Here is a 12,545-nt window from a genome sequence, read left to right as displayed (position 1 = left end):
CATATGTTAAATACGTTAACCCTTTCATTCTGCAATCATTCTCATAAACCTCTTCTGGATCCTTTGCAATACTAACACATTTTTTCTTAGGTATAGGGCCCAAAATTGCTCTCAGTGCTCCCAATCTGACCAATGCCTTATAAAGGGTCAGCATTACATCCTTGCTTTTATACTCTAGTCCTCTCAAAATTAATGCTAACATCGCATTTGCCTTCTGATGATGTGTGTGAACATTGCCCCTTTAGAAGCTCACTTTGATGCCCTAGTCAGTTCGCAAGCACTGTAAATTAAGTAACTCAAATGACAAAGTGACATATTCTGCATTCAGTTATTGTTTTTCCTTTTGTCTTACCTCAGCGTACTTACGTATGGGATGACCTGTCTGGATGGCATGCAAACAAAAGCTTTTCACTGTATCTCAGTACATGCAACAGTGATAAACCAACTGCAAATTACTAAGGGTGTAGGTGATATTCAGTCCAATGATTTGAAAATGTTATTTTGTGAAATCACGGACTGTACTCACTTGATGATGAAACAAGGTGCATGGTAAAGTCTCTCCTTCCTTAAGGATTCCAGTAACACGTGGATGAGTTTAGAAGCTGGATTTTCCAAAATGGGCAGCAAGGTCTGAAACACAGCAATGATACTGATGCTTACATTTGCTTGGAGTGTCCTTGTGTTCTCGGCAACCTCCTTCAAAAATGTCAACCTGGCAGCTGCAGCTGTAGAGGAGGAGGATGCCAAGGTCTTTATGGTGCAGGACAAATTCAGAGAGCTCACTTCTCTAGCCACAGCCAATGCCAAAGCCAGAGGAACTGACAAGATATCCTCTTGTGTTAACTTCAGCCAGACACATAAGTCTGGCATTAATTCCACTGCATAGGCATATTTCTACACTCATGGACCACTGTATTGGATATAGAAGATACCTAATGAAGTGTCCCACATAAAAGTTGCTGGTGAACGCAGCAGGCCAGGCAGCATCTCTAGGAAGAGGTGCAGTCGACGTTTCAGGCCGAGACCCTTCGTCAGGACTAATGAAGTGTCCCTATGTGTATTTTCATGGTCTTCTGTTGCTGTAGCCCATCTACTTCAAGGTTCAATCTGTTGTGTGTTCAGAGATGCTCTTTTGCACACCACTGTTGTAACACATGGTTATTTGAGTTACTGCCGCTAAGTGAATGGTGTGAGAAACAAAAAAAAAATCCAGCGAGCGGTGGTTCTGTGGGTGAAAATGAGAGAGGGCAGGGGAGAATGGCCAGACTGGTTCAAACTGATGGGTTGGTGACAGTAACTCAAATGACCACGTGTTACAACAGTGGTGAGCAGAACAGCATTTCTGAATGCACAGCTCGTCAAACCTTGAAGTGGATGGGCTACAGAAGCAGGAGACCAAGAACATACACTCAGTGGCCACTTTAGCGGCCACATTAGGTAACTAATGTATGTTCGAAAGGTTTGGATACCAAGGGAATCAGAGGATATGGGGGTACAATGGGAAATTGGAGTTGAGGTAGTCATGGGATTTCTCTGCTACCTAATAAAGTGGTATTGAATATATATTTATGGCTTCTAATTTTAGTTCTCCCTACTAGAGGAAACAACTTTTTAAATCCACTTATCAAATCCATTTACAAATTTAAAAACCTCTAGCTTTTCCTATTCAGAAGATAAGTGTCCCGTCTGTTTAGTTTTTCCTGCAAGTTTGAGCTTTTTGTTTCTCCTATCACACTTACTGAGCTTTAAGCACCTTCTCCAATGCTTCTGCATCCTTCTGCATTTGGAAACTTGAGCCAAGTTTGATCCTATATGGTTCCTTATTCACCTGCTCTGAAGTGATGGGAGTGGAAACAAAGAAGCAGGACTTACCAGAGTTCCAGGCAGTGAAGTGTAACTGGTCACGCCCAGTACATCGCTGAGGAAAGCAGTGTTGCAGTGTCTGGCGACCCAGATGTACAGAACCTGAGGAACACAGCACCATCCCTTTTGAATACATGTTATATGACCATCCAGTACGGCTGTCCATCCAACTTAAGACACTGTTGGAACTCTTCAGAAACTCTGAAGCTTCACTCTTTCAACACTGGGTGGTGCGAGTGGACAGGAAATGGAAGGACCAAATACAGTACTGGGGAAATCCACAGGATCATTACATCATGGATCCTTTTCACTACAGTATCAGCTACAGCTTTCTCAACTGCATTCTCACCTCTGTGTCAGAAGAATGTTGTTCAAATTCTGATTATGAAGCCCAGAGCAGATAATCCAGGGTGAAACTGATGAAGGGTCTCATAGTCTTCCAGAAGCAATATTAAGCCATGAATCTACTCTCAGATCCACGCTGGTATGGAAACATCAAAGCTCAAGAATGGAAACGCCTACAAAAAGTGGTGGGCACTGCCAAGTCCGTCACAGAAAAAGCCCTCCCCATTATTGAGCACATCTACAAGGTGCGCTGCCACAGGAAAGCAGCATCCATCAAACAAAGACTGGCAAGCAACCAATGTGCAAAAAAAGACAAACTGCAAATACAAAAATAAACAAAAGAATAAATAAAACTGACAGCGTGAGTTGTAGAGCTTTGAAAGTGAATCCATAGGTTGTGGAATCAGTTCAGTGCTGAGGAGGGTGAAGTTATCCATACTGGTTCAGGAGACTAATGTTTGATGGATAATAACAATCCCTGAACCTAGTGAAGTGAGACCTAAGGCTCTTGTACCTCATTCGATGCCAGCTGTGAGAAAAGAGTATTACCTGGATGTTGGGTGTCCTTGATGATGGATGCTGCTTTTTTGTGTCAGTGCTCCTTGAAGATATGCTCAATAGGAAAGAGGGCTTGTCCTGTGATGAACTGGACTGTATCCAACATTTTATGCAGGCATTAGTATTGCACTGGTCATAATTTCAATTACACTGTTCCCTTGACACTGAGCAAGAACTTTGGAGGTTGGAGGCATTCAGTACCTGTAGCGTAATGAATTTTTGCCCTCAGTCACCCACCCATTATTTACTCCCCAGATACTCAGAAACCAGGAGGCAGGGATAGGGAGGGGGGCTGAATCCAATGAGGGAAGTTTATGTGCCCACTACCAGCAGGAAAGGGGAGGTTTATATTTCCAAAAACTCCACTGTGGACAGTCCCAAGCCCAGCTGCAAAAGGAGGAGAGGAAGGCATGCAGCTTCTATGGAGGGGAGTAAAAAGTCAATGTTTCGGGCTGAACCCCTCCACTAGGACTCACACAAAATGTTGGAGGAACTTAGCAACTCAGTTAGCATCTATGAAGAAGGGTAGAAAATCCACGTTTTGGGCTTGAGATCCTTTCATCAACTGTATCCTGTAAAAATCCAGAGCTACAGAAACCCCAACAGAAGCTCCAAAGCCCTTGTCCATGGGACAGGAAGAATCTTCAAAGATGAGCTACACCGAGGGACAATTTGAAAGACTGGCCCAGGACAGAGGACTCTGGTGAAATGCTGTCAGTGGCCTCTGCCCCAGCAGGGGTGATGGGCTAAAGAGGAAGAAAAAAATATTTCCAAACCTGTGATACATCTTAAGTTCATTGTTGGGATATGAAAACATTTTATCATCTCCAGTTTAAACTGATCTGAGGATTGATATTCACTCTCAGGACACCTTCACTCTTCTAACAGGAAATGAGGTAAGTTGGTTTCTTCTCATGTGCTTCATGCTTGAAGTTGTTTTTTATTTAGAGATACCGCACAGTAACAGGCCCTTATAACCCAATGAGTCTGAGCATCCCAATTTCACCCATGTGACTAATTAACCTAGTAATCAATGCATTTTTGGAATGTGGAAGAAAACCAGAGCACCAGAAGAAAACCCATGGCAACATGGAGAGACCAAACAAACTCCTTGCAGTTGCTGGCGGCATTAACGCCCAGGTTACTGATGCTGTAATAGCCTTACACATTTTGCCTCCTCATTGGAGTTTAAAGTTGGCCATGACACAAAATCCTTCTGGGGCATTTAAAGATGGTAAATATACACAGGTTCCCTTTCCTTACTCTTTCCATTTAACATTTGCACTTACATGACCACAATCAATTAGGAAGGCTCCTTCCATTGTAAGACTCTCTGCAGAGAGTGGCATCAGAGCTGGCCTCTTTATTGTCTTGGTGTCCATTTCCACCTGCTGGCAGAAAGAAAATAAAAATAGCATAACGTCCTGTTTACTAATCTCACTACTGCTGCCTTTCTCTCTCTCTTTGAGTAAGCATGGACCGAGTCTAGCAGGAGAACATTTACAATGTAACCACAGTACTCACATTGTCTGCAGTCTGCCTGTTGAGGTAATCATCAATCCGGTACAGATCTGGGTAAATCATTCGCAGCACAAACCTCAACGGCTGCTCCATCAGCTGTAGCATCCTGAAGACCCGCTCATCCAGGCTCATAGCATGACTTGTGTGGAAAGCAGGCTGGACAACAAAGTATTAAATATTGAATGATTTCTAGAACAGCTGGGATACATATTTTTACATGGATACTTGGAAATCTGGATATGTGATGTTGAATCCTCTATAATAAATAGTCTCCACCATGTCAAAGAGGAACCCTTCTTTCCACTGCCTCCTTCCTTAGTAATGTGAGGTGTCATGATTTCAATTTAGGAACACATCCAAGAACACATACAAAATTTAATTAAAATTAACTTTTCCCATCCAAACTGAAGACAAACTAAAATTCTAATTTTTTTCGACAATCACCAAATGTCATTATGTTACTTCCTAAATTTCTCAGAGATTTTGTACAGTAATTCAGTAATTCAGTACAAATATATAACAGGAATGGAGTCAGAGACCTATGGATACTCTCAGCTCAATTATCTGAGCAACTTCAGTGCACAATTTGAAATGCAACATGCATAAAATGATGGAGGAACTCAGCAAATGAAGCAGCATCAATGGAGAGGAATAAACAGTCTTCACTTTGGACCGAGACCCTTCCTCAAGTCTTGATGGAGCGTCTCAGCCCAAAACATTGACTTTTTATTCCCCTCCATAGAAGCTGCCTGATTTACAGAGTTTCACCAGCATTTTTGTGTGTTGCTCAAGATTTCCAGCATCTGCAAAATCTCTTGTGTTTGAGATTTGAAAAGCAATCCTGTTGCATTAAAAACAGTTATCTTACCAATGCAACATTGAAACTAAATCTCACTGTGTTTTCCAGTTGGTTTAAATTATCCAGCTTGTGTATTGACTTACAGCCAGTGGCTGCCTCAATCATCTCCCTGGGCAGTTTGTTTAACAAGTCTAACCAAATGAAAATCTAAAACAAACCTGATTTAAATCTAATGATAGGACTTTGTTTCAGAATCTCTATTTAAATTTTATGGAGTTTTGTTCAAAATTGTAACAGCCCACAGAATGGAAATACCTATTTATTCCCTTATTATAAACGAGAAGACATAATATGAATTATGGAAGCAGACTTCACAGGACATATTAATTAACCATTCCACCCCCACCTTTTGATTTCAAACAACTGTGGCAAGCCATCATCCAATTTAATTGCTGAATGCATTCTCAGTTTTACTTATTTATCTATTTGTCTATTCATTCATTCATCTACTTATTTATCTATCAATATATCTATTAATTTTGTTGTTCATTATTATTTGCATAGTTTATCTACTTTTGCATGTTGGATGCTTTCTGTCTTTATGTGTAGTTTTCCATTGATTCTATTGTATTTCTCTATTATACTGTGAATGCCTGCAAGAATATGAATGTCAAGGTCATATATGGTAACATATACATACTTCGATAATAAATTTATTTTGAACTTTTTTTTTTAATTAAAAAAAAATCTGCTCAGCATAACAAAACTTCCAATTTCCAGATACACTTACATTTACGTTTCTTCCCCTCACAGGTATCAGGCATCAGAACACTTCCATCAAAATATAGATATCCACAACATCCTATACAAAAGCCCTAATTAGTATTACAGACAGGTTTACATCTACATACTGCAGAAAAGGTTGCCATGTTTTAAGAAAGCTATTTGTTCCTGAGCGTACCATACATGTCAAAAAGTCCAAAGGAATGTATTCCATATTAATTTATGCCAACTAAAATGTCCAGGGGTCTTATCGGATATCCAACAGAGTAAAATGTTCCTCCTTGCACAAAAAGTCAGGATGTTAAAAAGTTTTTTCTGATGTGCATTAATAATACAAACACTGGGTAAGCCGAAGAGAAAAGACACTGGGTCCAGTTCAAGCTGCATCTTCAGAATCTTCTCCATTTCACCCAAAATATCACTCCAGCATGCCTGAATTTTGGGACAAGTCCAAGAACAGTGGGTGAAAGTTCCAGTATTTACTTTACATTTAGAACACATTGGAGAAACCCCCATCTTAAATTTTGAGAGATGATCTGGAGTCAGATGGGCTCTATGCAGAATTTTGAGTTGCAGTGCTTTAGTTCTATTACAAACTGAAATCTTCTTTGCATTATCACAGATGTCTTCCCATGTTTCAGCTGTAATTTCTACTCCCAGCTCTTCCTCCCAGACCCTTCCCAACTGCTCAGCCTCTCCACAAGAACATTCCCTCAGGATGCTGTAAAAAGTACTAATAGAGACTTCACCCTTCGAACAAAGCACCCTCTTTTCTACGTTTGTATGTTAGAACTATAGAAATCAGTTAACAATGATTTTTTTTGTATATAATCTCTTATCTGAAAGAAACAAAAAAGATCCTTGTTGGGTATGTAAATTTCTGTACTATTTGACTAAGACATCATCATTCCTTCATCAAAGAAATCTCCTAGATGGAAAATACCTTAGAAATTTAAAGTTTAAATCCACAATCCATTATGCCAGGCTGAAAATCTGGACTTCCGGTCATTGGAGTGAAGGGTGATAGTTTCGCTGCGTTGCCCTCAATTTGTCGCACCGGCCTCCAAGCCTTGACTGTATTAATTGTTATTGGATTGCGACAATATTCCTTAACTAGTTTCATCTTTTCGAGGAAAAGCAAATTAATAAGAGGCCATTTTGCCTGTGAAGCTTCAATGTCTAGCCAAATTGAGGAGGGGTCCCTGCAAACCCAGTCAACCACACAAGATAAAAAGGAAATTAATTGGTATATTTTGATGTCTGGAAAATCCAGACCCCCTAGACTACTGGGAAGCTGTAACTTAGACATTTTAATACAGGGTCTTTTTCTGTTCCAGATGAAAGAAACAAACCAGCCATTTATTTTTTTAAGTATTTGTTGGGTAAAGTTGACTGGAACCATTCATATCGGGTAGTGAACTTTTTTATAATGATATCTTTATTCTATGCCTCTCACCTGTTTGAGTAGGGCCAGGACGTACAGTGGAAGCTGCAGCAGGGTGTGTGGGATAGGCAGTGTGTTCTGTTGTTGACTGCACAGTGAGGTACGATAGGCAACCAGGACATCAGTGAGAACTTTGATCAACTCGTCTCGAGTATGAGAGAGGGAGAACCTTAAAGAACGATCCACAGCTGCAGAAAAACACAGAGAAAGATGTTGTAAAGATGACAAGGTACAAAACAGTTTCTTCTAACCCTCAGACTCCCTGTAGTCTCATTGACATGTACAGTTTTTATGGTTTTCTGCTGCTATTATAAAAGGTTTAATACCAAAATATCTCTTTACATCTCAGATTTAGGGGCAGCATGGTAACGTAGTGGTTAATGTAACACAATTACAACACCAGCAACCCGGTTTAATTCTGCTGCTGTTGTAAGTTTATATGTTCTCCCTGTGACTGCGTGGGTTTCCTCTAGCTGCTCTAGTTTCCACCCCATTCCAAAGATGTACGGGTTAGTTGGTCACACGGGTATAATTGGGCGATGCAGGCTCATTGGGCCAGGAGGGCCTGTTACTGTGCTGTATCTCTAAATAAAATAAATAAATGAAGATTATAATAATAACATTGAAGTTTTATTTACCTATGCTGAGCCATCTCAATAATTCCCCTCTCAGGGATCTTTGCATTTCAATTCCAATAGCATGCTTAGCCCATATTTTAAACACTCCAACTTTAACAACTGTGCTTTTCATGGTAATGTTCAATGATTAGAACTTAAATACACAGGCCATGAGTGATTTTGTGACGGGGAGGCGTACAGGAGTGAGATAAATCAGCTGGTTGAGTGATGTTGCAACAGCAATCTTGCACTCATTATTGCCAAGGTCAAGGAACTGATTCTCTGCTCAGCAAGGGGAAGAAAGGAGAACACACACCCATCCTCATTGAGGGGTCAGTGGTGGAAAGGGTGAGGAGCTTCATATTTCTGAGTATCAACATTTCGAAGGATCTACCCCAAGTCCAACACTTTGATGACACCAATGGCTGTACTTTGTTTGGAGCTTGAGGAGATCTGGTATGTCACAAAAGACAGCAAGATATGGAGGCTCAAGTGTACAGAACTGCAAGAGGCTGCAGAGGCTTATAGAATCAACCAGTTCTGTCACAAACACAACCCTCCCCATCATCTAAAACACCTTCAAGACGCAGAGCCAAAAGAAGGCAGTATCCATCACTCAGGACCCTCAGCACCTGGGATAAGCCCTCTTTATGTTCCTACCATTAGGGAGGAGGTATGGGAGCCTGAAGACTCACAAGCAACAATTTAGGAACCATTTTTTCCCCTCTGCCATCAGATTTCTGAACATCTCATGGATGCTACCTCATTTGAGACCTTTTTTTACCGTTCACATGGTCTGCTCCTTATCAAATTACAGTATTGCTTTGCACTGCTGTAATTATATGTTATAATTATGTGGTCTTGCCAGTGTTAGTCTTTGGTTTGTCTTGTTTTTTTTTATATATCACTCCGGAGGAACATTGTATCATCTCTTAATGCATGCATGCATTTCTAAATGACAATAAACGAGGACTGAGTGTCTTCATAATCTAATCTTATCTAATCTAATCTAATTATTCCTTTCTTACTTTATTTTTGTGATGTATGGATTTTTATGTCTTTGCACTAAAAGGCTGCTGAAAAACTGCAGATTTCTCATCATTTATTACTGATAATAAAACTGATTGATGTTCTGGGCTGACCAGGATTCCCATCAAAGCTAGTCCAATTTGCCCATGTTTGGCCCATATTCCTCTACACCCTTCCTATCCACGTACCTGTCCAAGTGCCTTTCAAATATTGCTAAGGTATGTGCCTCAACTATTTATTTCCTATCTTCTGGGTGAAAAAGTTGCCCCTTGCGTTCCTATTGAATCTTTCCCCTCTCACCTTAAACATATGCTAACTAGTTCTTGATTCCCCAATCCTGGCCAAATGACGATGCACATGTACCCTATCAATGATCCTCATAATTTTATACATCTCTGCTAAGATCTCCCCTCATTCTCCTGTACTCCATAATTAAGCACATTTAATTTGTTGTCCTACCCATCTTGGAAAGAAAGCCCACAATGACGCCGACATTGGCTCCTGCGTAAACCTCCTTTAAGGAGCTAACCACCGGGAGGCAGTAGGTGTAGATTCGAACACGCCTTTCACCTACAAAACAAGGACATTCAAAGGCAGATTGAAAATTATCGTTCCATCGAACCTGGACCAAGAAACTATGAAAGAAGCTTGTGGCTGAGTGATGTTGGAATATGGAGATTATGGGGAAATAGGGGTTGCTCTACCAAGAACAGTGAAGGTTAAGGTGAGATTTGATAGGCATGTTCCAAATTAAGATTAGTTTTGATAAAGTAAATAAGAAGAAACTGCGTTCAGTGCCAAAGGATTGGTAACCAAAGGACACAACTTTTGGAAGATTTACAAAAAAAGAGCAGAAACGCAATGAGATATTTTAAAGCACTGGACTGTCATGATGTGGAATGCGGTGTACAGTCAACTTCAATACTAACATTTGAAAGGTAATTGAAAAGTGGGAGCAATACATAAAATACTAGAGGAACTCAGTGGGTCGGGCAGTATCCATGGAAGGAAATGAACAATCAATGTTTCAGGTCAAAACCCTTCATCAGGTCTTATCCCAGAATGTAGATGAGAAATGGGGAAATATCTGCAGGAATAGTGGAGAAGGAGCAGAGGGACAGTAAATAGACACCTCTGTCAAAAGTACGATGGGATTAGGGGCCTCCTGCATTATATAATTCTGCAATTCAGAGATTAACAATAGGTTGATGTTTGGATTTTAAAGGGGCAGAATGGAATTCCAAAGGAGAAAAGGGGGAAAAAAAGGAGTATACTGTAACAGGATGCGGTTGGTGAGGAGATGATAGAATGGTGGCCCTGGGGTGGGAATTCCATTTAATGATACACAAGCTCGGCAACAGAGAATGGAAGCATGGAAAAGGTTTAGAAGAGGGTAGAGTGAGAAACAATTCTGTAGAGGTTGATAGACTCGGAGAGATAGTACTTGAGAGATCTGAGATCCCGAGGCACACAGACACAAAGATCAAGGAACAGGGAGGAAACTTGCACTTTCAAAGGACTAGCACAGCACAATGGGCTGAACAGTCTACCTTCCTGCTGTGATGTTCTACGATAAAAGTTAATGCCAGTGCAAAGTACACTTCCTGATGTCAAATAGCAACACATGAAGTACAATAATGAGATGGTTAAATTACTGGATTATTTAATCCAAAAATTTAATAAATCTGGATTTTTGCTTCAAATTCATCTCATTAATGGTAACAACAAAATCCTCAGATCAGGTTCTCTGATCTCCGTCCTTGCCTAATATGGCCTACTAATTACTCCAGAACCAGCAACATAATTGCTTCTTAGCTACTTCCTTCAACAAGGATAAATCCCATGATTGCCAGCAGCCGCACATCTCATGAACAAATGTACACTGACTTCAGCTCCAGAGAAAGTCTAATGTTTCTGGTACCTTGTCCATCTTACTGCCCCGTGTGAACCTGGAGAGCTTGACATTGGCACCATATTCTTAATTGTTATATCCCTTTAATACATGGAAAAGTGTCTCTCTATTATATATAGTCTTTGAGCAGCTCTCAAATACAGGTTAAAATTGTGAATGGCTCGGAAAGGATTACAATCATATTCACATAAGCAAAAGCCAAAAAGCTCCCTGGAAGGGAGGTTGTTGGTAATTCAGTACTCACTGAACAACTCAGTTTGACCAACTTCCTTGGGTGATGCTGAATTCCCACCGCACTGGCTTTGAAAGAATTCGGACGAAGTTTGGGGAAGCATTGAGAAGATTTCATTTTACCTTGGCAGGAAGTGTAGAGAAGAGAGGATTGGAAGATCACGTGTGAACTCTCAGCTGTAGCACCATCTATCATCATTTGAAAGGCAAACTCTGCCTGAGGATAGACACAGGGCAGGTACAACTTCTGCATTGATTGCAGGAAAGAGTTTCCATAGAGAGTGTCCACAATGAGACCTAAAGAGAGAGATGTGAAACGACAATTATCTCTACAATGACAAGTATCATAGAGCAGCTTTAATACATCAAAACATTCCAACATATCTTAGAGGGTGTCTCAGATTTGACATGTCACCTTGGGAGATATTAGAGCAGTTCTCCAAAGACTTAGTCATTGAATTTGACTACAGCAGCAGGTTAAAGGAGGAAGGAAAGGTCGAGACAAAGAGAAGTTTGGCAAGGAAATTCCAGAATTTTGAATCTTTGGCATGGAAGGCAAAGCTGACAGTAGAAATAACCAGAATCGGAATTGGATTACAGGGACCTTGGTTGATTTCTTAGGGGGGTGGGGTGAGGGCAAGGAAAGGCATGAGGGAGAAGTTTGTGTATTGTAAAACCGCAGTATTGTCTAACTTGAAATTAATGTAGTTCAGCTAACTCAGGGGTTGTAGGGAATGGGACTTGAAAGGGGGGGGGCGGGAGACAGGAGTAGCATATTTTTGGATGATAGTCGTAGAAAAATACAGCATAGAAACTAATTCACCATGTCCACACTGACCAGTGGACATCCATCCATATTAATCCCATCTTCCAGCACTTGGCCCATAGCCTCCTATGTCGAGGTCATTTGAGTGTTCATCTAAACACTTCTTCAATGTTGTCAGTAACTCTGCTTCCACTACTTTCTCAGGCAGTATATTCCAGGTACCCACCAGTCTTGGGGTGAAAAATGTCCCTTCAGATCTCTTAACCTGTTAACCTAAAGCTATATCCTCTAGATCTATCTTTTTCTGATAAGCAGGAAAGTATCCTACAATGTATTCTCTACCCCTTTCATTTTATAAACCCAAACCATGTCCATTTTCAACCTCCTCTAAACCAGGGACAACCGATCCAGTCACTGTTCAGAGCTTAACTGCTCTATCCCTGACAACATCCTGGTTAATCTCCTCTGCACACTCTCCAAGAATTTATGTAGTTCTCTAGGGGGAGATTTGATCTATTTTATAAGGTTGGAGCATTACCCTCCCTCTGCTCTTAAATTCAATGCCATAACTAATGAAGGCTGGTATCCCTTATGCTTTCTTAATCACATTATCTACCTCCCTGGCCACCTTCAAGAATCCTTGGATTTATATTCCAAGGTCCCTCTGTTCCTCAACA

At 40.7% G+C, this 12,545-nt stretch overlaps 1 protein-coding gene across 4 annotated transcripts in view; it reads right to left on the bottom strand.

Moving 5' to 3' along the window:
* The window catches only part of LOC134358389 (protein transport protein Sec24A-like), an 87,168-nt gene that overhangs the window by 8,647 nt on the left and 65,976 nt on the right, over positions 1-12,545 (bottom strand). For all 4 annotated transcript variants that reach the window (XM_063070575.1, XM_063070578.1, XM_063070576.1 and 1 more), the window contains 7 exons: positions 11,226-11,399; positions 9,419-9,529; positions 7,326-7,501; positions 4,291-4,443; positions 4,056-4,157; positions 1,873-1,965; positions 527-630 (listed from right to left, as the gene is read on the bottom strand). In XM_063070575.1, coding sequence (XP_062926645.1) covers positions 527-630; positions 1,873-1,965; positions 4,056-4,157; positions 4,291-4,443; positions 7,326-7,501; positions 9,419-9,529; positions 11,226-11,399 — 913 coding nt within the window. The remainder of the gene's footprint in view (positions 1-526; positions 631-1,872; positions 1,966-4,055; positions 4,158-4,290; positions 4,444-7,325; positions 7,502-9,418; positions 9,530-11,225; positions 11,400-12,545) is intronic.

This window comes from Mobula hypostoma, chromosome 18 (assembly GCF_963921235.1).
Source record: "Mobula hypostoma chromosome 18, sMobHyp1.1, whole genome shotgun sequence".
Classification (NCBI taxonomy): domain Eukaryota; kingdom Metazoa; phylum Chordata; class Chondrichthyes; order Myliobatiformes; family Myliobatidae; genus Mobula; species Mobula hypostoma.
Note: the sequence above shows the minus strand (reverse complement) of the source record. Positions and strands in the feature narration are given on the sequence as shown.